The sequence below is a fragment of the Fringilla coelebs genome (genome assembly GCF_963513975.1).
Source record: "Fringilla coelebs genome assembly, chromosome: 17".
Classification (NCBI taxonomy): domain Eukaryota; kingdom Metazoa; phylum Chordata; class Aves; order Passeriformes; family Fringillidae; genus Fringilla; species Fringilla coelebs.
The window spans coordinates 7,186,071-7,210,892 of NC_140043.1; the positions used below are offsets into that span (position 1 = coordinate 7,186,071).

General features: G+C 41.6%; 1 protein-coding gene across 1 annotated transcript in view; it reads left to right on the forward strand.

Annotated features, from left to right (window-relative positions):
* Positions 1-23,017, forward strand: part of PI4KA (phosphatidylinositol 4-kinase alpha) — a gene marked incomplete at its 5' end in the record, with an annotated part of 54,003 nt that extends 30,986 nt beyond the window's left edge. Inside the window, 36 exons of the mRNA XM_084217541.1 lie at positions 713-821; positions 1,311-1,447; positions 2,111-2,244; positions 2,409-2,491; positions 2,765-2,835; positions 2,949-3,073; positions 3,486-3,567; positions 4,179-4,262; positions 4,618-4,707; positions 5,184-5,303; positions 5,882-5,974; positions 6,341-6,497; positions 6,772-6,899; positions 8,123-8,281; positions 8,506-8,657; positions 9,157-9,264; positions 9,983-10,110; positions 10,187-10,306; positions 10,960-11,039; positions 11,177-11,370; positions 12,100-12,190; positions 12,986-13,153; positions 13,705-13,758; positions 14,969-15,089; positions 15,390-15,519; positions 15,637-15,707; positions 16,555-16,627; positions 16,761-16,831; positions 17,415-17,524; positions 18,121-18,225; positions 18,672-18,797; positions 19,106-19,226; positions 19,899-20,058; positions 20,886-20,975; positions 21,176-21,259; positions 22,329-23,017. Coding sequence (XP_084073667.1) covers positions 713-821; positions 1,311-1,447; positions 2,111-2,244; positions 2,409-2,491; positions 2,765-2,835; positions 2,949-3,073; positions 3,486-3,567; positions 4,179-4,262; positions 4,618-4,707; positions 5,184-5,303; positions 5,882-5,974; positions 6,341-6,497; positions 6,772-6,899; positions 8,123-8,281; positions 8,506-8,657; positions 9,157-9,264; positions 9,983-10,110; positions 10,187-10,306; positions 10,960-11,039; positions 11,177-11,370; positions 12,100-12,190; positions 12,986-13,153; positions 13,705-13,758; positions 14,969-15,089; positions 15,390-15,519; positions 15,637-15,707; positions 16,555-16,627; positions 16,761-16,831; positions 17,415-17,524; positions 18,121-18,225; positions 18,672-18,797; positions 19,106-19,226; positions 19,899-20,058; positions 20,886-20,975; positions 21,176-21,259; positions 22,329-22,380 — 3,981 coding nt within the window. The 3' untranslated portion in view covers positions 22,381-23,017. The remainder of the gene's footprint in view (positions 1-712; positions 822-1,310; positions 1,448-2,110; positions 2,245-2,408; positions 2,492-2,764; positions 2,836-2,948; positions 3,074-3,485; positions 3,568-4,178; positions 4,263-4,617; positions 4,708-5,183; positions 5,304-5,881; positions 5,975-6,340; positions 6,498-6,771; positions 6,900-8,122; positions 8,282-8,505; positions 8,658-9,156; positions 9,265-9,982; positions 10,111-10,186; positions 10,307-10,959; positions 11,040-11,176; positions 11,371-12,099; positions 12,191-12,985; positions 13,154-13,704; positions 13,759-14,968; positions 15,090-15,389; positions 15,520-15,636; positions 15,708-16,554; positions 16,628-16,760; positions 16,832-17,414; positions 17,525-18,120; positions 18,226-18,671; positions 18,798-19,105; positions 19,227-19,898; positions 20,059-20,885; positions 20,976-21,175; positions 21,260-22,328) is intronic.
* Between the last annotated feature and the right edge of the window lie 1,805 nt (positions 23,018-24,822).

Here is a 24,822-nt window from a genome sequence, read left to right on the forward strand (position 1 = left end):
CTTTAACTCTTTTTAGGATAACACACTATGATCTTTGTTATATAAATGTATCTAAAATTGTATATCATGTTGGCTGATAGGATATACTGCTCCTCTGATGGTAGCAGCTGTTTGTGCAAAAAGAACCAGAGAATTTTAATAAGTGTGTTGAAAATAATGCTCTTTTACTTGCTTGTTTAGATAATAAATTCTTCAGAACTGATGTCATTCTGTGCGTGGGTGCAAACAATGAAAGATCCCCAATTGGTGCCTCAATGTATTTCCACAAAGCTGATAAACAATAGCAACCAGAAGTGGTTTTGACTAATATTTATTTGGTTTGGAGTTCCTTTACACTGAAGCAAAGCTGCATGACATTGTCTTCGGGACAGTTTAAGGACCATGTGGTCTCTTCCTCCCTGCAGTGGATAGTATACTAATATTATGTATTCTCCTCAGAGGTTACTGTATCAGCATGGTGTTATTCCTGTGTAAAACAAAGGAAATTCTTACTTCAGACATCTCAAAGTTAGCCTTTCAGCTCTCCAAAAAGAACTTAATTCCTACTATATGCCATTAGCAATATAATGTTAGTTTTCATAGGTGCCAAAGAATATAACAAAGAATAATTGAAAATCGTAATAAAGAAGGTACATTAATTGATTCCTTAGTGTGGAATTAATTTATTCTTACTCCCACCATTTCCTGATGTTAAATTTTATTTCTTTGGTAGCTCACTAGACGCTTGCCACCCATCAAGGAGGCCAAGCCCAGGCTGCAGAAGCTGTTCCGTGATTTCTGGTTGTATTCGGTGCTGATGGGATTTGCTGTGGAAGGATCAGGTACCCTGCATTCTAAGGGGACAACATTGCTGCTCACATTTCAATTTTTGATGAATCTAAATACAACTCTGTGCAAACCATTCCCAGTAGCTGGAAGAAAAATTACAGGCATATAGAGACTTCAAAGCACACAGCTTACATGACAGTTCTCTGGTGGGATTTCTTTAAATCTTTGCAGTTTTGTTGTCAGATTCAGCACAGTACAACTTGTACTTAGTTTTATTCCTAATAGCCTTAGTTATGAGTTTTGATAGCCAGATTCCTGAAATGGAAGATAAGACACATGGGGTACAATGGTAATTAAGTAGAAACTCACCTAAGTATGCTTACTAAGTTTGGAACGTGGATCATGTGTGTTGAGTGTCTGTGCTTAAGAGCATGAAAAGTCTGCCCTAGAAGGAGTGCAAAGCTTGGTAATGCAGGTAACTTTGTGAAACTTGATTTTTTTAAATCCTTCATTCCACCTTCCTCTTTCTGCTTCTGTTTCAGGTCTTTGGCCAGAAGAATGGTATGAAGGTGTGTGTGAAATTGCCACCAAGTCTCCATTACTCACATTTCCCAGCAAAGAGCCACTCCGATCTGTTCTGCAGTACAATTCTGCCATGAAGAATGACACCGTGACTCCTGTAGGAATTAATTTCTTCTACTGCCTCCTTCCATAATGTGTTAAATTACATGGTGCCTGTGATATATTGAAATAGCACACCCCTTCAGCCTGCCTCCTATTAGTGAAAAGCAGCCATCTTACACTATTCTTCTGACATCAGAGTGCATAAGTGACTTGGGGTCAGGCTTTCAAAGAAATGTTAAGTTTGTTCTGGCTTGATACTGGTCTTCTTCTCTCTCCCTAGAATTTGTAGGATAGATTTTGCAGGGCAGATTTTGCCCAAGGGCTCTTTTTGGCTTATGAAATCTCTTTGGCTCCCAAATAATACAGAAATCTGCATTAGGCCTAGATACATAGAAGCCCATGAAGTTTCAGGAGCTGGACAGTGCTGATGTTGGTCAAACTTGCATGCATTTAGTGTAGAAATTGGGTTTATTCACTGGAATAACTGCATGGGAAGTACCAATTATTTCTGCCAGAAGCTTGATTCCAGATTTAATTCTGTTCTGTATTTGCATTGTGACTTGCTGAATCAGGGGAGTTTGGTCTGAATCTATAGGCAGAAGCATCCTGCCATATTGTTTGTGAAGGTTGATATGTTAACAAATAGGTGAATGAATGTTTGAGGAGACAAACTAATACAGGACTCCCACTTCAGCTAACTTCCTGTATTCATCTCTAGGCTGAATTAAATGAATTACGGAGCACCATCATCAATCTCTTGGATCCTCCTCCAGAGGTGTCAGCGTTGATCAATAAGTTGGATTTTGCCATGTCTACCTATCTCCTTTCTGTTTACCGCCTGGAATATATGAGGTTTGTGTCTATCTGTATTTCGTTTTTTCATTTATGAAACAGAAAAACCCCTAAAACATAACAATCAGTAAGGGCCTGAAACAAATAAAATCTGAAATAAAAAAAACCTAAAACAAATAAACAAAACCCCAAACATGCCAACTTACAAAACTCTCCTTCCCTAGGGTGCTGCGTTCAACTGACCAAGATCGCTTCCAAGTTATGTTTTGCTATTTTGAAGATAAAGCAATTCAGAAAGACAAATCTGGTAAGATTTACCTGTCTAGGTTTCCTCTCAACTTGAGGTATGAGGCAATTATCTCCAGGCCTGCAAAGCAGAAACAAATCAAGCAGCTATATAACAAAATGAATCATGTTCACCAGATTGCTGCTGCTTTATTCTTGCCAAGAGCACTGGTTCTGTTTTGAAACAAGTTCAATATTGGCTGAGTAAACATAAACACTTTTTAACTGTTAAGCCTGGTTTATAAAACAAATGTAATTTTGACAATGAAACCTGTCACTTCTCTCCATTCCTCAGGCATGATGCAGTGTGTGATAGCTGTTGCTGATAAGGTGTTTGAAGCTTTCCTGACAATGATGGCTGATAAAGTAGGTTATCTGGAAACTAAAATATTGAATTTGTATAAATGTTCTCATTTCAGTTTCTGAAAGTGAGTTTGTTCCTTTAGGAGCTTCATACTTCTCTTTGGCATGTTTTTTAGCCTAAAACTAAGGAGAATGAAGAAGAGCTGGAGAGACATGCTCAGTTCTTGCTGGTGAATTTCAACCACATTCACAAGAGGATCAGGAGAGTTGCAGACAAATACTTATCTGGACTGGTAGACAAGTGAGTATAGATTTCATGTTTCTCTTTTCACAATGACTGTTTAGTGGTTGCTTAGGCACTTGGTGACACTGGTCAAGTGGATTTCTTGGCTGCTACCTTGAAAAATTACATTCAATGGTATTTTTAGCCTGAGCTCAGAAACCCCTGGTTAAAATGTGTGTCTGCTTAGTATTGCCATGGCTGGAGCAAAGCCAAATGCCCATGATAGAAATGCAGTCTCAGCTCCTGTGCAATAGCTCTCCTCAGCTTTTGGCTGTGGATGCCAGGCTGTTGGGAGGCTTTGTGGCTTCTGTTGAGTGTGAGCTTACCTAGGGATGTATAAAGCTGGCTCTTTGAGCAGCTCCCTTGATAAAATAATGCCCTTCTTCAGCTCTCCATGGTTATTGTATTTCTGAATTCTGTCTTGCTCTAGATTTCCTCACTTGCTGTGGAGTGGAACTGTGCTGAAGACTATGTTAGATATTCTGCAGACGTTGTCTCTGTCTCTTAGTGCAGTAAGTGCTTTTCTTTCCTAGAACTTTTCCCCCCCTTTGTTCTGAATTTATTTGATACTTAATTGAGTTTGTAATTTGGTTTTTCCTTTTACTAAGATTGATAAAATTTTAATTTTAAATTCTGTGAAGCAAGAATTATCTTTGCAACCCTATGTCATAAGCAGTAAAACTAGTGCTAAAAGGTTGTTGTCAGATGTGGTTTACAATTGTTGAAATGTCTCATTTGAAATAAAATTTCGGTGGTGTTTTTCTGGTTTGTGGTTTATTTGATCTTCTGTGAATTACGGTTTTCAGACTGTATTCTCTCCAATCTGTGTATGTGTATCCATATTTATTGAATATGTTACATACTAGAATTTTTGAAGATGGAAATGCTTTATAGAATTTTATTTTAATACGAAATGTTGAGGAAAGTGCTTTGGATTTTTGAAATTATATATTCTAAAAATCAAACTGGAATGCAAACTGTTTCTTCTAGAGATGTTTAAATTGAGAGCAAATGTCAGCAAAAAAAGGTTTGGTAATCAGGCTTCTTGTTTGCTACCTGCAGTGTTAATGCCAGGTGGTGATGAATTTTGTCTTACTGAGTGTTGATAATTGGTTTTTTTTAGGACATTCACAAGGACCAACCATACTATGACATTCCTGATGCTCCCTACAGAATAACAGTCCCTGACACGCATGAAGCCAGAGAGGTGGGTGGCCCTCCTTGATTTATCAAAAAATGAAATAATGCCTTCTTTCATAGCCTGGAGATAAATTAGTGAGCTACTCTGAATGGTCATTTGTTAAAAGTACTTCCCTAGGTAAGATTTTTCTAATAGGATATGACACAGTATTTAAAGTTTTCTGAATTTAACTATTTTGCTTGACTTTAAGTGTGACAGTTCATTTCTAATCAAGGACACATTCAACTGTTACAGAAAATTTTAACTGTGTCATGTTGCTACAACTGTCTTGCTCCCTATGTTACTTATTACACCCTTAAGACTAGTTCCTCTTGTTAAGTGTCTTGTATTTTACTGATTGTGTTGATGCTTTTTATTCTAGAGTATAGTCAAGGACTTTGCTGCGCGCTGTGGGATGATTCTGCAAGAGGCAATGAAATGGGCTCCCTCTGTTACAAAATCTCATCTACAGGTAATGGGCCTGCTTCTGTGAAAATTTGATTTTTGCACATCTTGGACACTGCAAATCTACCTAAGGTTTATATTTCCTTTTGTAAAATAAGAGCCTCAAGGGACTCTATCCTTGTGTGAAAGGACAACTAATTACTTTCCCTTCTTCCATGTAGTCCAAAACACTTCATCTCATTAGGGGTTTTTTGTCAGAAGTGATTCTTTTGAGAGAAGATCACAGCCTTCAAGCATTTATCTTGATAACTTTATTACTTTGAATACAGAAGGAGTCTTAACTCTTTGTGTAATTAGGAGGACATTCAGAAAATCTTATTACCAGGGGAACAATGCCCGGAAGGGATGAGTAGAGAGAGTCTTTTGTCACACTTGTGTGTAATCAAGTTTCCTGTAGTTTGCAGTGATGCAGCACTTGCTTATGAGCTGCCTTGTTCTGAAGATAATGAAGTATTCTGGAGTTTGGTTTGGTTTTTTTTCTAGGAGTACCTAAACAAACACCAGAACTGGGTATCAGGGTTGTCCCAGCACACTGGATTGGCCATGGCTACGGAAAGTGTTTTGCACTTTGCAGGCTACAACAGGCAGAACACCACTCTGGGCGTGAGTATTGTTTGTTCCTTGGTGCATCTGCAGAGAGACCTTGACAAATTAGAGGGCTGAGAGACCTCGTTGCTGCCTAAAACTTCCTTGCAAGGGGCAGCAGAGGGGCAGGCACTGATCTCTCTGGTGACCAGTGACAGAAGGCAATATCATGAAGCTGTGGCAGGGGAGGTTTAAGGCTGGGTATTAGGAAAAGGTTCTTTGATTCAGAGAGTGGCTGGGCACAGGCACGGGCTTCCCAGGGAAGTGGTCACAGCACCCAGCCTGACAGAGTTCAAGAGGTGTTTGGACAATGCTCCCAATGGTGTGGTGTGATTGTTGGGTTTGTCCTGTGCAGGGCCAGGAGTTGGGCTCAGTGATCCTTGTTGGTTCCTTCCAGCACAGGATATTCTATGGAAGAATTACACATAGTCCTTACTTGATTTTGATCAGTCCTGGTGCTGTTCTATGTAACAATCCTGATACTGCTACGATTATAAGCATAAGGAAATTTAAAACATAGGTGAAGGAACAAAAAGATAAAGAGATGAATGGTTTGATATGAGCAGCATAAACACCTTGTTATGGTCTGGCCATAGGCAACCCAGCTAACTGAAAGACCAACTTGTGTGAAGAAGGACTACTCCAACTTCATGGCTTCTCTTAACTTGCGCAACCGTTACGCAGGAGAAGTAAGTACAGGGTTTTCCATGAATGTGGGGTGTCCAGAAGCTCTGGCATCACTTCCTGGGATGATGTCCTTCCAACCTATACTGGTGTACAGGTCTATGTTACATGAAACATAGTCTATAAATCCCTTCAGGATAAAGAGTATCATTTTCCTAGCTTATTAAAGAGATCATTTTAGTGTTAGTCTTGCAGATAAAGCTAGAGATTAGATAAAGCTAAAGATTAGATTGCAGATAAAGCTAAAGATTTGATAAAGTAGTAACAAAAGATGCCTCTGTTTGTGGAGCTCCCTAATCAGCATGTGACCAATACTTAACTGGATTCCTAAAAATACTGTTCTTTGTTGAAAACCGCCCTAAATTTTACAGGTTTCTGGAATGATTCAGTTCTCAAATGCCACAGGACGAACATCTGACCTGAATAAACTTATGGTCAAAGACCTGAATGCTGCTCTTGAATCAAGCAATACTGAATTCTACACCCAGGCCATGTTTAAGTTGACTGCACTGCTAATAAGCAGCAAAGGTAATGAAAACCAAATGGAGTTCTGCTTTCTGATGGTGAATGCCAAGAATAATAAACTACAAAAACTATCCATATACCAACCCAGTATGCATCAACTTGCAGCAAAACTGTGTTTTGAATTTTTAAAATTAAGCTTCTATTGGGGAAAAGCCTCCTTAAACCAAAAGCTATTTATTATTAGGAACTGATTATTACCTATGGTGCATGCCAATTTCATGCTGATGTGGAAAGCAGTTGTTCTGTTGAAGAAATCTGAGTGAATGTTTGTTTTCAGACTGTGATCCCCAGCTCCTTCATCATCTGTGTTGGGGACCCCTGCGAATGTTCAATGAGCATGGCATGGAAACAGCAATTGCTTGCTGGGAGTGGCTGCTTGCTGCCAAGAATGGAATAGAAGTGCCGGTAGGAAGTGATTTAATTGCTCATTCTCCGCCCCTGCCAGGGGGAAGAGGGAAGATTTTGGGAGATTCACAGATACTGTGAATCTGTGTCAAGGATGTTTAAATGCACTGTTAATCACTTTAGCCTGCCAGGAAGTCTCTGTTCCTGTGTTGTTGGAAGTCTGAGCCACCCCCACGAGGTGGACTGTGGGAAGCAGACAAAAGGAACCTGTTAGGATCCCAGCTGTAGAATTTACTTCACTGATGAGATGCCTGAACTGTTCGTGAATTGACTCTATACTATCACAATCTATAGAATGGTGTTTTGAAACAAAGAGAAATAAGTGTCCCTGCTCATTAATCAGCCTTTGGTATCTGGTATTGGACCATTATGTAAAAATATAGGCTTGCAAATATCCTAATCCTGTAACAGGCTAAGCCAGCTCTGTTTTGTGAGATGAGGATCAATGTAATGGTAATAAAGCAACTCAGTATAGGGCAGTGACAGTCCACACAGCTCAGAAAGCTGCCTCTGGTAATTGCTTTGCTTAGGGAGCACCAAGTGTTTCACTTGCTGGAGATAATCATCCATCTAAATTTACTTAGTTGAGTTTGCTTGCAGGTTTCAGTGATTGACTTCTTAAGCATCAGTTTCATTTTTTTCCATTGGGCATTTGGGGAAATGTCTGTGTATCTGATTGAGGAGAAGAGAGAAGCACCCTTGGTTGCTCAGCCCTCTTACTACAGAGGATGCTGCTCCTGAGAGCAGGATCAGCAAAACTGAATTAGGTGCCATCTTTATGTTGTACTTGACCAGCCAGAGTGTGTTCAGTGTGCTCAGGGGCCAAACCACATCCTGCAGGTCACGGGAACCTGGTGTGTGCTTGTCCCTGCTGGGCTTGTGTGGGGGGCAGCAACCTTTAGTGGAGCAGGAGGATGGATAGTGTGGGCTGATCTAACAGTTCAGTCTCCTCAACAAAATACAGTGCCTGGCTGCTGCTGCCTTTAGTCTTTCTGTTACTAGCTGAGATTCTGGGGGAGTCTCTCTTCCTTTTGTAATGTAGTATGTGAAAGAAACGTTTTCTTTCAGGTGGGATATATAGACTTGTCTCTGCCTCTCTGTCAGCACTGCAGTGAATTTTAATTGATGTAGTAGGTTCTTGTGTGTGCTGTGGGGAAAGGTTGTGCTTTTCATTTAAGAAGATGCTCTTGAAACAAGAAGCACTGTCACCTTCCTTTTTGCAGTTCATGCGGGAAATGGCAGGAGCCTGGCAAATGACAGTGGAGCAGAAAGTTGGGCTGTTTTCTGCAGAGCAGAAAGAAGCAGATCCATTAGCAGCCTCAGAGGAGAGCCAGCCAAGGCCCTGTCCACCAGAGGTGACCCCACATTACATCTGGATAGAGGTATGTATTTTTTCTGAATGTCCCACCTGTGGCAGTCTGTATTTCCTGTTGCTGTGATTTGGGGAAGGACTGGAGTCATGTGCTCACAGCCAGGAGAGGCACTCTGTTTAGATGGGCATAATCATTGAGGGGGAGAAAGGTGTTTGAAACAGAGAAATCTGGGAGTGGGGTTTGAAATTCAGAAAGGTTGAAGCAGGCATGGTATGTCTGTCTCTTTTTCTCAGTTTTTGGTGCAGAGGTTTGAAATAGCCAAATACTGCAGTTCTGACCAAATCGAGATCTTCTCCAGCCTGCTCCAGCGCTCCCTGTCCCTGAACATCGGGGGCGCCAAAGGCAGCTTGAACCGGCACGTGGCAGCCATTGGGCCCCGATTCAAGTGAGTGCTCTTGGGTGTTTCCTTCTGGAATCACAGAAATAAGAAATAAGTTTATAGGGAGATGGAAGAAAACAGCTAAACACTACATGTTTAACTTGGCTTCAGGTGCTGAGAATTGCTTTAAAAGCCTGCAGTGATGCAGTCTAAGCTCTGTTTTCAAAGCAGAAGTTGATCACTTCAGCTTGAAAGTACTTTTTTGGTGATTCAGGAAATTTCATGGGTGATTTAATGTAGTGAATATCCACATCATGGATCTAGTAATGAATCTAGTCCTTGCTTCATCAATTATTTTCATCTTTTGTGACTTGAAGGCTTTCACTTTCTGTAGTTCAGCACTTAGAGCTTTAAAACAGACTGGTAATAATGTGAACAGTTGCTAAGAGCTCTGGAACAGACACTTCTCAGGCTACACTTTCAGCTGTAGTTGTGGTTTGCATGGTGGAGTATTGGTCACCATTTTGGGAGAGCCAACATTTACATTCTCTATTTTGCTTATTAGGTTGCTGACCCTGGGTTTGTCTTTGCTGCATGCTGATGTGGTTCCAAATGCAACTATCCGAAATGTTTTGAGAGAAAAGATTTATTCAACTGCCTTTGATTATTTCAGGTACTCTTTTATTTGAAATAACTCACTGAAAATGTGTTTCTGTTTTTCCTGGACCTTCAGTGATACTTCAAAGTAGCAGCTGGTTTTATCTTGTAGTGATTTTTCTTCCTTTCCTTTTTCACCCACTTTAACAGAAACTTGTCTTGTGCTTAAGTATGGTTCATAAATTATCTCAAAGAGGCTTAGATATTGCTTTCAGATTTTATGTGTGATTTAAAAAGCAGGAATGTTTCTGTTCTTTTCCTTTTTTTTCTTATTTTGAAGTTTATTCAATGCTCAAAATTGTATCTAGATTTATAAGGTTTGAAGAACTGCTATTACAGTATGTGTGGCTAAGAATACAGTTTCATTGTTTTCAAAATACAGACACACTGAATCTGATTATTTCAACACTTGACACAGGCACAAAAGAAAATTTAATTGATAGGAATGTCTGAATGTGAGGAGGTCACTCAATCCTAATAATAACTTTCAAATTAATCCAGGATGCTGACAGACTGCTGCCCTAATTTTCAGTTATAATTGGAAGTTTGTGCTCTTCAGTCAGACATAATAAAGCCATGAGGATAAAATGTAGTGATGTGTGGTCTCATCCTTGTAGATTTCAGTCAGAATAAAAACTACAACTTGCTTAGGCTGGTGAGGGTTTTTGACTGCTGGGAGTTTTTTTTCCCCCTCAATGCATTCAGTATTACATTATTTGTGTGATTTCTTCAAGTTGTCCTTCAAAGTTCCCTACACAAGGAGAAAAGAGACTCCGTGAGGATATCAGCATATTGATCAAGTTTTGGACAGCAATGTTCTCAGACAAGAAGTATCTGACTGCCAGCCAACTTGTGCCACCTGGTGAGTTCCTATAAGTGCTGTTTTAAAAGTGTCTGGTTTCTTTGGATTCTACATCAGATCTGTGCTCTGTTCTTAGATAATCAAGACACCAGGAGCAACCTGGATATCAATGTTGGTTCTCGGCAACAGGCTACACAAGGATGGATAAATACTTATCCTTTGTCCAGTGGCATGTCAACCATATCTAAAAAATCAGGTATTTTTTTGATGGTAACCAGCTCATTACAGCCAATTTTACAGCATGGTTTATGATCAGATATTTAAAGTCAATATTTACATTAAACATCAGGCTCATATTCTGGCAGGCTATTTAACTACCAGTGCCAAACTCTGAAAATCAAAGGCAGAAAAAGTCTCACTGGTGACAAGCAGGAAAGTTCTGATACCACCTGAGTTTTTTAATAGAATGTTCAATTCTGTTGTGCAGGAGAAATAAGACTGGAAGAGATCAAGTTGTGTTGAAATCCTGTAAGGAATTTTTTTGCTTCATGGAAACATGCCCCTAGTGCTTTTTGGGGACAGCAGAGTGGCATTAGATCATGGACTGTATTTTTGTACAGTTTTAAAGCTACGTGCTCCTTCTTTTTAGAAGACTGTCGTGTTCCTAAAGTGAATGCTCTGCTAGCCACAATAATACCTCTGTAGCCTGTTGTACTCCATCTATTCAAAGAACACCTGCACGATGAGTGGCTGCAGTGCTGACTTCCTGCTGCCACTCTGATCTAAGTTACAGGTGTCCTGTGGTTGTTCAGTTCTTCTGTGTTCGTGTTTCCAGCTGTGGACAGTTTGAAAGTACAGTTTTACCTACTGAACAAAAGCCACTGAAAGCTTTTAAATCCTTTTCTCCAGGAATGTCCAAGAAGACAAACAGGGGGACACAGCTGCACAAGTACTACATGAAGCGCAGGACATTACTGCTCTCATTGCTGGTGAGTCATCAGAAGGATGGGCAAACTGCATGAATGTCTAAGACCCTCTTATTGTTGCAGGATATATAAACTAAAGTATTACATTGGGAGTGTTTTGCTTCTTCCAGAAAACCCTTTATTTTTCCTGTTTCCTTCAGGCTACTGAGATCGAACGCTTGATCACATGGTACAATCCACTGTCTTCCCCTGAGCTAGAGTTGGATCAGACTGGAGAGAGCAGTGTAGCAAACTGGAGGTCTAAATACATCAGTCTAAGTGAGAAGCAGTGGAAGGATAATGTGAATCTGGCTTGGAGCATTTCTCCTTATCTTGCTGTTCAGCTGCCTACCAGGTGAGATATTTCAAAAGAAACAACTGATGCAATTACTGCTACCTTAGAAGTTGAGTGAGTATTTACAGTAAATACTGATAGCACTTGCTGCTGGTTGCAGCCTCTTGCCTACTGTCACAACTGTTTGAGACCTTTGAAAAGAGCTAGATTACTTAATAGACTCATTTGGCTCAGTCACTAATGAAGTCCACCTGCCTTTCCTACCATCTGCTCTTTGCCAGCGCTTAGACAGTGTCTGATTCAGAAGAAATCAGGTTTGTTTTTTAGTAGCATTCAGCCCATTAGCAAGCATAGTATTTAAGCAGTGCTAAAAGTATCTTGGAATGCAGTGGTTTTGCTAGATACTGGCTTACACTTGACTATTATAGGAGAATTAGCATAGTTGGCTCCAGAAGGGAAAGGAAATTCTTTGCCCCTTACAACAGTGATAGTTTTTGCCAAGTAGAGTTCTGTACACTGCTTGCTATAGAATCCCAGACAGAATATTTCAGCCAAGAATCCACTAGTGGAAGTGGGCTGAAATACAACTGGTTTGTACAAAAGCGCTGGATGAGGACCAGTTGTTTCAGAATCCCCTTTCCACAGCATATTGGAGTATGTTATTTCATAGGTGGACTATTTGTTTATTGAGCATATAGTTTTCTGCCTTCTGCTGTTCTCATCTTCACATAAATAGAAGAAGCCATCAAAATTTTCTAATAATGGTATTGTGTTCCTGGTTATACTTAGGTTTAAGAACACTGAAGCTATTGGAACAGAAGTGACCCGTCTGGTCCGGTTGGACCCGGGAGCTGTTAGTGATGTTCCTGAGGCAATAAAGGTACCTGTGAATATTTTTGCTGTTACAGGGCCCTAGGGAGGCCCATTTCACTCAGATATATTGGAAACTACAGTCTGGATTTACCACAGTGTATGTTCTAGTGCTACCCATATCTCTGGTAGGAGAGAATAACAGAACAGCTGTGGAAATAGGATGCTGAGAGGAGAATCACAGCAGTAAGAGAAGGTAGCCATTTAGCTAATTGTACATTTTGCTTCTGAGTATTCTCACTGTGGCTGAAAACTCATCACTTGCACTACAACCACTATTTCTGTTCCTTTGGCAAAATAAATTAAAAGATCACTGGACCAAGCCATGATGAGTGCTGCTGAAGTTATTTCAAGCATATACTTTTCTTTGTATCCAGAGGCCAAGGTCTGGAAGTGAGGAAGGCTTATCATGCTGATCTGCAGTAGAGCATTTTAGTCCTGTGAGGGACAGTCTTGTCAGAACTGTGTTCTGTACCTCACCTGTAAAATAGATAGCAGGAAAATGAAACCTTTTTTGACCTTTTCAAAATGACTCATCCTTCATTTTTTCTCCCTGTTCAAGAGCTCCTGGATTGTGCTTTTAGTAACTTCATTTGGTATTCTGGGAGTTGAGGTGATTCCAACAGCTAGGTTTCCACGGGAAAAATGCATTAGATAAAACAGCCATAGTTTTGTAAAAAAAGAATGTTCCATATTTCACTTGTCCTGCTGGAGGGAGCCAGATGACAGCATTACTGTCTGATGTGTGGTACCCACACATCAGTGAGTGTTACAAGCCCCTAATGTGTCTGATCTGCTTTTTCAGTACCTGGTTACCTGGCACACCATCGATGCTGATGCACCTGAGCTCAGCCACGTCCTGTGCTGGGCACCCACAGATCCACCAACTGGCCTGTCCTACTTCTCCAGCATGTATCCACCCCATCCTCTGACAGCCCAGTATGGAGTTAAAGTCCTGAGATCTTTCCCTCCGGTAAGAAGAGTTCCAAGAAAGCCTCAACACTCCAGGGGAAGTTATGGCCCTGCTCACTTTGGCCACAAGTTGCATTTTAATGCCATGGAGAGGCATGTGCTAAATGGGCATAGCACACTGCAGAATGTGCACAGAGTGGGATAGATACTTGAACTTGATTGTCCCATGTAAACCTGGCTCATGTATTTGCAGCTTTGTTGTAAATGACACTAAGCTGAATTCTTCAGACTGCCCTTCTCAAATAATCTCTTTTGCTTCTTCTTTCAATGACAAAGTTGTTTCTTCTAAGGCAGCAGAAATCTGGTTTTTAGCACTTGTCAGGCTTCTATTAGAACTGTGAAGTACATGATTATTAATTATATTTTTGAAGGGAGTAACTAAACAGATTAATACTTAGATTTGAGAATGTTGCATGCATAGTTTAAAATGAAGAGGCAGTGGGATTTTGTTTATCACCTAACTGAAAAGAGCTTTTCTTTGTGTATGTGACTCATCTTCCCTTCTGACTACTAAAACAAACCAGTAAAACCCTGCCATCCCTTCTCTTTCAGGATGCCATTTTATTCTACATTCCACAGATTGTTCAGGCACTGCGGTATGACAAGGTGAGATTATGAATCAGCTGCATGTGAAGAAAACAGAATTTTAATGCAGCTTTTAGATTTAAAGCAGTAAATAAACAAAAATAAAGCATAATTTAATGCTGCTTGTTATTATCCTATATTTAATACATAGAAGAAAAATTATTGTCTCTAGAGGCTGGCTGGTTTTGGATACATCTCTTTTATGAACACATAAACTCTAGAAAGGCTATGTAGCTCATCTGTCAGGAAAAATTTTGTTATGGGAAATCCCAGGTGAAGACTGTTTGAATAGAGCTTTTGGAGGTCTGCATGAGACAGCTTCAGTAATGAAGTTAAATCATTACCCTTAATCATTTTGCTGTAGAGTTAACTAGAGAAGGCATCCAGGGGTGTCTTGTGCTCTATCACATGTATGAAATCAGATCTCAGCCTTATCTTGCAGAAGCCAAAGTAAAGCTAGACAACCAAGTTCAGAGTTCATTAATGTGAGATCATTCTACCTGCCAGCAAGGCAGTGAACTCTGGTCAGTGCTTTATTTTCAGGTGAACATATTCCCATCCCATAGTGTAGGTGATTGACTGTAGTTATTCTTTGAGAACTCTGCAATGCAGAGCACAAACATCAGACACCTGTCTGTTAATATCAGTCAAACACCTTTAGGAACACCTGTAGACTACAAAAGTAGTTGCAGGTAGAGGAAAGGGAATGTGGCTACTGGTAGGAGTATGATTTTCTTGGACACTTCAACTTCATAAGTGTCTTCTTACTTTCCAGAATTTCAGTGGAACTGTGCCAGCACATGCAGTTCTTGCCACCAAACTATACAGTCCCTGTGACACTGTAGATTTCTGCTATTACAGGAGCACGTAGTGATGCCAGGCAAGACCAGTGTCCCCATTACACTGTGCTTTGTACACATAGTAGAAGATGCTCTGAGCTCTAAGAGATTTGAAATCCAAAAAGAACAGATGGAAAATAGCCTAGAGGTGGGGAAAGGCTGATTAGAATAACAGAATAGGTCAGTAACAAAGCTGAAAACAATTTAAGATCAGTTTGCTACCTTTTAAAATACACTGTCATTCGTGTCTTTTTAGCAAAATGAGAGGATGCAGAGGTCTTCTTTCCATCCATTTAACACTTTCTGGGTTTGTAGAATAGCTGTTAGAAGCAGTAATAATGTGTCTGAGAGTTGTAGAACTTTGATCCTTACTGGTCTGCCTGTGGTTTCAGATGGGTTACGTTAGGGAATACATCCTGTGGGCAGCTTCCAAATCGCAGCTCTTGGCTCACCAGTTCATCTGGAACATGAAAACCAATATCTACCTGGATGAAGAAGGACATCAAAAAGATCGTGAGTACTTTAAAATATAATCTGACTTGACTCCTTTCCTTTTCCCAGTCCAGTCTAAATCTTCTTTCTCCTGCTTGCTTGTCAGGAAGAATCCTTTTAGCTGGGAAATTCTCTTTTACTTATAGAGGTAGGGCCCATTCTCCATCAGTGCCTGATAGAGTCTATCAAGAGAGACAGGGTGCTGGTTCCCTCAATACCTTTTCCTGAATACTATCCAAAGGTGCTGATTTCCATCAGTCATATCATTTTACTTTCTGAAATAAACTTCTGACACAGTTGCTTCTTTTTTTTTGCATACAGCTGACATAGGGGAACTTCTGGAGCAGTTAGTGGAGGAGATAACTGGCTCATTGTCTGGCCCAGCCAAGGAGTTCTACCAACGAGAGTTTGATTTCTTTAATAAAATCACCAATGTTTCAGCTATTATCAAGTAAGAATTGTACTTCAAAAATTGTGCTCAGTTTGTATAAATTTGAAACAAACTTGAGGCTAGTGTGTAGAGTAATACACAATATGCAGATAATTAAAAGATAATTCATCTTTCTAGGCCATTCCCTAAAGGAGATGAAAGAAAAAAAGCTTGTTTGAGTGCTCTGTCTGAGGTGAAAGTGCAGCCTGGTAAGATGTGATTTAGTCATATAAAATTGTGGGCTTTTGCATTCAACATGATTATTTATTTTCTGCAAGCAAATCTTGAAATCCCTACTAGTGGCAGTTTGTAAAGATTTCCGTTTTGGTGCTGGTGGATGTTCTTGTTTGATTATTTCTTTCTTGAAAAAAATTCTAATATTTTTGTCCAGTAATTTCTATATAGTGCATCAAAACTTACCCAAAAGCAAGTTAGGTAATGCATATAGTGGATAAAAGTAGAAGTGTGTGTCTGAAGAGGAAGGATAAATAAACTCTTTTGCTTTCTACCACCTTCTTTTTTAAAAAGATGTGGTGCTTTTGAGAAGTTTTGTTATTTCAAGAATGAAGCATGTCCAGTTCCTTTAATTCTCCCATTTCTTCCATCAGGCATTCCCTTGAAGTGTGATGATCTGAGGGTACTCTCAAATTGTGAACATACATTTTCCCAACCTGAATTTTCTCTTTAAAATGGAGTTTAATAAAAGCTTTTCCTGACCTCTAACAGGTCTCAGACCTTATACCATGTGTTGGTGGCTGAGGGCACTGCCCACTGGGGCTGCTGCCACATCTAATTCAGCACTGTTGTAAGAGATGTCCTCTCTGTACCTTTCTGTGGTACAGGTTCTGCAGTATTAGCTCAAAACTGTCAGATTCTGGGAATCTCTCACTAATGCAAAGGATACCACATCCTTCATGGCTCACAGACTCTAATCTCCAGTTTCTCTCTAACATTAATTCAAAACGATGTACTGAAGTTGTAGGCACTGACATCAGTTATTGTCCAACTTGCATTGTCTCACAGTGGATTTGTTCTCAGCTGTCTGCTGTTTTGCAGGCTGTTACTTGCCCAGCAATCCTGAAGCAATCGTTCTGGATATTGATTACAAATCAGGAACTCCTATGCAGAGGTACCATGCTCTTGTTATATTTTTATTTTATATATATATATATATATATATGCTTGTTAAGTTAATTAATGATATTTAGGTATTTATTTGGCTAATTGCACTCATCATCATCTTTGTTTCTTCTGTATTTTAGTGCAGCAAAAGCACCTTATCTGGCCAAATTCAAAGTGAAACGATGCGGAGTCAGTGAGCTTGAAAAAGAAGGTGAGTAACTGCAACTCAATCACTGATATTATTAATTAATAGTCAGCAATGCCTTTGAAACGGCCTGCCTTTAGTGACCTGTACCACTGCAGAAAAAGTATTTCTGTGTTGAACTTGATCTGCCATGATTCAGCTGAGAAATGAAACTGGATTAAAGGAAGAGAGAAGAAAATGCTGAAAACCTTTTTTTTAAGTCCCAAGAAGCAAGCCACATAGGGCTCTTGAAGAAATTATAACGGTTACTTTAGACTAAAATAGAAATCACTGGCCTTTTCTGGGTTTTTAGACAGTAGCAAAATCCAGGTTTTGGCAGATTTTCTCTGACAAGACATTTTATGGGAGTCTCCAGCTGTCTACCTCAACGCAATCTAGGCATTTATTAGATAAATCACAAACACTGCTTTGGGATGTTCTAATTCCAGTAGACAAAGGGAACTGTCTTATGATAGTTGCCTTGTAAAGCAGAAATATCTGTGGTGCACCTGCACTGGAATGCTGTGGGTTTGAGTGCAGAGGGCTTGTCATGACAGAAAGTTACTAAGTAAAGCGCATGTCTGGGTTTTGCTTGGTTCTCTTGTTGCAGGTCTGCGTTGTCGCTCTGACTCCATCGATGAAAGTGAAGAAGAGGATGAGGACAGTCAGAAGGTCTGCTGGCAGGCTGCAATCTTTAAAGTGGGCGATGACTGCAGACAGGTACAAAGCTGTTGGGCTTTGCATTTAGAGGAGGCAGATTTTTAGGTGATAATGCATAAGAAGGAAATAATTTTAATATAGAAGTATTTTCCTTTGGAACTTTGGTAATCTCTGCTAGTTATGGACTGATAGGAAGAACTGTGTGGTACCACTAGAGAAATTCTGGTTTGGAAATAAAGGCCATTCTGTCAAGACAGGTTTACCAAGCCTTAAATTTTTTTTTACAGAATTTATTTTTCAATTGAGCTCTTGGTAATATAGCTTTAGTTCCCAAGGTGGGATCTTGTACATTGAAGTTTGATTGATTAAGAGGGAATGCTGGTTATTATCCCTGGAGTTATTAATAGCCCTTTTATTGAAGGGTGATAGGCAGTTCATTCTTAGGTCAGCAATTAAATCATCAATGTTGCTTGCTGCCCAGTCATACAGCATTTATCAGTTTCCTTTTTGATTTCCCCCCTAGTGAATACACAAGCACACATCTGCACACCTGCTTAACTTAATGTGCACTTCAGAGTTCTTCAGAGCATGTTTATAATCCAGTTTATGATCTGTAACCTCTGTAATGTTTGTGCAATTTTTATCTTGTCTGACAGGACATGCTAGCTTTACAAATAATCGATCTCTTCAAGAACATATTTCAGCTGGTAGGCCTGGATCTTTTTGTGTTTCCATATAGAGTGGTGGCCACAGCTCCTGGGGTAAGTGAGCAATTAACTGTAGTGCTGTAGAAAATTCAAAAATACTTTCTTCCAGCACACATAAAAATTCCATTCTACAAGGAAGTACTGCTCACATCACTTATGCCAAGTATTTGGAGTACCAGCAATAGAAGGAGTCTTTCCTCTCCTGCTTCCTGCTTTTCTAAAGCTTTTGGCTCTGAAAGTTTGCTGCTTGCAAATGTTTGTTGTTTGATTTCTGGGACTATGTTGTGCAAAGCAGTGGAAAGTCACAGAGTTTGTCTTAGTTGCATGGAAATCCTAAAAGAGAGGATATACTTTTTTTAAATTAATAAACTAGAAATTTTGTATTTGGTGATCTACAGGCTTCCCCACATTTCCCAGAGAAGCTGTATGACTGCCGAGAGCCATGAACAAATATATTTGGGAGCATGCTTTACAAACCTGTTTCTCTTCTTTCCCTCCAGTGTGGTGTTATTGAGTGCATTCCTGACTGCACATCCCGTGACCAGCTGGGCAGGCAGACAGACTTTGGGATGTATGATTATTTTACAAGGCAATATGGAGATGAGTCTACCCTTGCATTCCAGAAGGTAAAATATCAGTGGGCAAGCATAGCAAAATATCAACTGAGAAACATTCTACCTGTAAGAAATAATGACAAATAATTGCATAATGACTACTATAATGCTGTATCTAGTTCCTGATGCTGATAATCTATTTTTAGCTATTAGTGAATTAGCTAAAAAGTTAGCTATAGATGTATGGAGAATATCATTGGACATTGCTTCAAACTAATCATGAATGGAAGAAAAAAAGCTTTGTTTGTCTGTCTCATCTCCTGATGGAGAGTTATTAAATTCTGTCAGTTGTTCTGATTTGTTTTGACTTGTTTGCACAGGCCCGCTATAATTTCATCCGCAGTATGGCTGCCTATAGTCTGCTCCTGTTCCTGCTCCAGATTAAAGACAGGCACAATGGCAACATCATGCTGGACAAACAGGGACACATCATTCATATTGGTCAGTCATATGCACGTCTGAATGTCAGTTATTACCTTTGCTTTCTGCTCTTAAGTATTGCTGATAACAGACAATAAGCCATTTCCCCTTTGAGATCCTGTATACTGGTTTCACTGTTTGTAAACATACATGAAAGGCTTTCATGCCTTCGTGCCTAGTGCTGTGCGTTTGTGTTGGCTGCTTCTGTGTCATTTTAGCTCTGTAAAGTTTTGTCAGGTTCAGGAAAGTATATACACACAGATGTATGACATGGCAAAGCATATACACACATATGGATGGCACATGTTTGTGTACTCATGCATGGATACGTGTGTGCATATGTGTAATTATAGAAATGTGTCTTTGGATTCCTTTCATCACTGCAAGGGTATGAATTAAACTTGACAAGTAGATTTAGATAGTTGTGTGAGGCTGTAACCTCTGCTTTAGCTTTGCTTTTGTGGAACTGCACAAATATTTCAGCAGTTTATTTGATATCACCATTCTTACATTTATTCTCATGTCATGGTGATGATGCTTTTGTTGGTATTATTACACTTCACCAAAGCTTTTTCCAGTTGGAGTTAAAATGTTTACATTAATACATGCAATCCACATCTCTTGCTTCTGTCAGCTTTAACAGCACACAATTAACCAACAAAGCTTATGAGGCAGTTTATCTTTTGTGCACAGATTTTGGATTCATGTTTGAAAGCTCACCTGGTGGAAACCTGGGCTGGGAGCCTGACATAAAACTGACTGATGAGATGGTGATGATAATGGGAGGGAAAATGGAGGCAACGCCATTCAAATGGTTTATGGAGATGTGTGTCAGAGGCTATCTGGCAGTCCGGTAAGGTGTTCTTAGCTGCTCAGAGTGGAAGTTCTTGCATGCCCAAAGCCAGATGAGAAGATAAATAATACCAAATGTTCATTTGTAGGGAGTCTGAAACTGGTAGTCTTGCAAACTTTGAAACAATGTAATAATCCTGCTATTTTCAGTTTACCGTTGTGTTATTTTTTTTGTCCTTATGTTATATTTTAAAATTTTATATATTCAATATATAAATGTGATGTTTCACACATTTCCTCACACTGTTAATACAATAGGAAACTACTGTCTTGGAATCAAGATCATTTTTGTTCCTTGAGGGGAAGCAGTTTGGACAAAGTTCTAGTGGCAAAGCAAATGTGTCACTCAAGTAGCAGAGTAATAGCATGGTAGATAATAAATGTTCTGAGCAAGAGGACAGGAAGGAGAAGGGGAAGTGGGCTGATGAAGCAAAGAATTACCCAGAGTAATTAAGATTAAAAGATAGTATGTTCCTGTGTGGTGTTGCTGTTTTCGGCCTTTTACACTGTTTTGGTGCACTGCTTCACCTTTCTGATGCCAAAGAAATGTTGTTTCCTAAAGCATTACTTTGCATAATCCTTCTGGAGACTTCATCTTGCAGCATTCTGAGTATCTGACAGTCCAGCATGAAGGAGTGACATTTAATTAAAGTGACAGATTGCAAGCAATGGTGTAGCTTCACCAGCAAATGTAAGAGGATTATCTATGTTGATTTAATTACAGAAAAAGGTGGGATCCAGCTCGTTGAACTCCTCAGCTTGTTTGCTTTAACTGCTAAGGCTGCTGGAGTTTGAATGCTCTGACGTTTTTGTCCTCTTTTTCTCTAGGCCATACATGGATGCTGTGGTCTCACTGGTTACCCTGATGTTGGATACAGGGCTGCCCTGTTTCCGAGGGCAGACAATCAAGCTGTTGAAGTAAGTCAGCAGTATGTGTGAACTGGAAAATGTTTTTTATTAGAATATTATGTCATTTATACCAAGTGGTTTCACAAGAAGTAGCTACTTGCAGGAAGTGAAATCACACCTGGCTGAGCTTGTGCAGAGACACATTTGTACCGTGTTCAAAGGAAACCTTGCTAATTTTCTCTTACTTGATTGTGATTTTCTGCATATAGACACAGGTTCAGCCCCAACATGACTGAAAGGGACGCTGCAACTTTCATCATCAAGATCATCCAGAATTGTTTCCTCAGCAACAGGTTTGGCTTCTATGCATGTTTTCTCCCTCTGGCTAAAGGAAGGCCTTCAGGCTTTGAGCAGAGCTGAAAAGTAGAGTTTTATCAGTCAGATGCCAAAAATTTTTGAGTCGTTGATAGTGCAGGGTAGCAGCTTTGTTTCTGAATGTGCTGCATCTCCTGTTTTGTGCTGGGAAGGAAGACTTAAGTTCAGGATGGTCAAATAGCAAGGCTGGTTAGACTAAAGAATAAATGTAATAGTTAAACATCTTAAGCACATGTTTTATTATGCTAGATAATACAGACTTTGTGGGGTATATTGGAGAGTCTAATACAAACTCTTGTGTCATTCCATATGGGGTCAGCTTGAGACCAGTGCCACTCACTGGCTCAGATACAGCCCACTAGAATGGAGGTTCTAGTGCTCCCTAGTGCACCTGCTCAGAATCTTAGATTAATACTGGGGGAGGAGGCAGTGACACTGCTGTGTGAATGGCCAGAACCAGCTTAGTTCTGACAAGCTTGAGCTTTTCTACCTGTGGCATGGTTAATCTGTGACCTGAATAAGCTCTACCCATGGATAATTGAGTTATCTGTCACAAGCTGAGATTTGTTTGCTCAGTCACTCATCAGAGATGCTGCTGTTAATGCTGTTATTTCCCCTGCACTTTTATTGTCATTATAAGCATTCTCCTTAATTAAGATGACTTCTATTTCCATGTAATCCTGTCTCCATGCAGCCCTGATGATCTTGATTCATTCATTATGCATTTCCTTCTAAAACAAACTGCAAATGCCATGTGATGTGCTTGTGGCTTATCCAAACACAGGATCCAAGCTGCTGATGCTGTTGCCACGCTGGGAAGTGTGGAAATACTTTTTTAAACTAGTTTAAACAAGAGCAGGATGTTTTGTGCTGTCCATAACAGTAACTGAGCCTTCACAATGCCTTCAAAGAATGGAGGACTAATTTTGATTAGCAGCTGATTTCCTTCACCCATATTTTGTCTGAGATCCTGATGAATGTTTCTTTACAATGGGTGCAGTGTTTTTTTAAACTTTTCCTTACCTCCGGTTTGCTTTTCTTCTCTAGGAGTAGAACATATGACATGATCCAGTACTACCAGAATGACATCCCCTACTAGACACTAGAGATCCACTGCTGAAGTGAAACGTGCAACCCCCTGCCCTCACTCCAAACTTGTGACAAACAGGAGATGCTCGTCACACCTCGCTATCTTCCACCCTCTGTGTATGTGTGTGTACATGTTGGGTACATGCTTCCCGACCACTGCAACAATCAGTTCTGATCCATTCCTTTCTCTATACCAGGTTATATATATTACTGTTTTTCCCTGGATTTTTGGAGTTGGGTTGCAATCACAATAAAAATTGTATTACAATTGTGAATGTGCAAAAGTGGTAAAGCTTGAGGAGTTCGATAATTTTTCATGCAATGCAAGGACTTTATAATGTCTTTAAAAAGTAAATTAAACCCTTTCCTACACAATCGCACAAAATGCCATGGAAGGGAAGGGTATGGATTTCTCTTTGGAAACAGAAATGTTAACTTGTTCCAATTTTACTGTAGAAAAAGCTTGATAATCATCCAAGGTGGTGATGTCTGTGTAGCTGTGTTCATATTTTGCACTGTACATGGTCCCTGCTACATGGTCAGTATTTCATATGTACATGAAGAATGTATTTTTTCCTTTTGTGTGTTTTAAAAAGAGACTCTACTGAAGATATATTTAATCTATAAAATATAATAAAATACCTTAGACTTCGTGTCTGTTGCAAATGTTTTGCCCTGTGCTGTCTTTAGCGTATGTACATCACTCTGCACACTTGTGTACTGTTCATTATATTACACCCTTTCTTTCTAATAGAGAAATCTAATTTCTTATTCAGCTGCTTGTCCATCTCAAGTGACATTTTTTATTCGTAAAATAAATGTTTGGTGCAAGAGCTGGAATGTAGGACCAAGGTAAAGCTCCCCAGTGTTGCTGACTGAGGGCCTCTAACCTGGGCTAGGATATAGGTCTTTTGGGGTTTTTTTCCCTATCTACATGCTTGTCCTTCTACATGGGCTCTTCAACACAGGGGCTGTGCCCTCTTTAGTGGATTTTTCCCCTCTTTAGAGGGATGTTTCCCTTTTGGGTGCTTTTCCCGAGTGTCCAGATCGTGCCCTCAGGGAAGGAAGGGAGTGCCCGGCCTGGGCAGGGCCCTGGGGCGCCCCCTGGCGGCCCCCGCTGCTGCGCGAGGGGCGCGGGGGGCCGGCCTCAGCCGTGAGGGACACCCAGTCCTGAGGAGCACCCAGCCCTGAGGGACACCCCGCCCTGAGGGGCACCCAGTCCTGAGGGACAGCCAGCCCTGAGGGGTACCCGGCCCTGAGGGGTACCCGGCCTGAGGAGCACCCGGCCTGAGGAGCACCCCGCCCTGAGGGACAGCCAGTCCTGAGGGACAGCCAGCCCTGAGGGGTACCCGGCCCTGAGGAGCAGCCAGCCCTGAGGGACAGCCAGTCCTGAGGAGCACCCTGCCCTGAGGGGTACCCGGCCTGAGGAGCACCCGGCCTGAGGAGCACCCCGCCCTGAGGGACAGCCAGCCCTGAGGGGTACCCAGCCCTGAGGGACACCCCGCCCTCAGGGACAGCCAGCCCTGAGGGGTACCCGGCCCTGAGGGACAGCTAGCCCTGAGGAGCGCCCGGCCCTGAGGAGCACCCGGCCTGAGGAGCACCCCGCCCTGAGGGACAGCCAGCCCTGAGGGACACCCCGCCCTCAGGGACAGCCAGCCCTGAGGAGCGCCCGGCCCTGAGGAGCACCCAGCCCTGAGGGACAGCCAGCCCTGAGGAGCACCCTGCCCTGAGAGACACCCAGCCCTGAGGGGTACCCAGCCCTGAGGGACACCCCGCCCTGAGGGGTTCAGCCCTGAGGGACAGCCAGCCCTGAGGGCTTCAGCCCTGAGGGACACCCAGCCCTGAGGGGTACCCGGCCCTGAGGGACACCCCGCCCTGAGGGACAGCCAGCCCTGAGGGACAGCCAGCCCTGAGGGACACCCCGCCCTGAGGGGTTCAGCCCTGAGGGACAGCCAGCCCTGAGGGCTTCAGCCCTGAGGGACACCCAGCCCTGAGGGGTACCCAGTCCTGAGGGGCACTCTGCCTGAGGGACAGCCAGTCCTGAGGAGCACCCACCCCTGAGGGACAGCCAGCCCTGAGGGGTACCCAGCCCTGAAGGACAGCCAGCCCTGAGGGGTACCCAGCCCTAAGGGGCACTCATCCCTGAGTGACACCCAGCCCTGAGGGGCGAGGGCGACACGGGGTATGGCCCCGAGAGCTGAGGGGGACACAGCCTCCAGGGGTGAAAGGATGGAGGCGTCGCGAGGGAGAACGAGCCCTGAGGGCTGAAGAGGACGCGACACACGGTCCCGAAGCACAAAGGGTGAGCGGGTCACAGGTCAGCGCCCCGAGGACGGCTCAGCGCTGAGGGGCGGAGGAATCGTGAGGGAGACCCAGCCCTGAGGCGGGGCTCTGTCCTGGGGTGGGCGCAGCCCTGAGGGGCGGTTCTGTGGTGTGAGGAACGCCCAGCTCC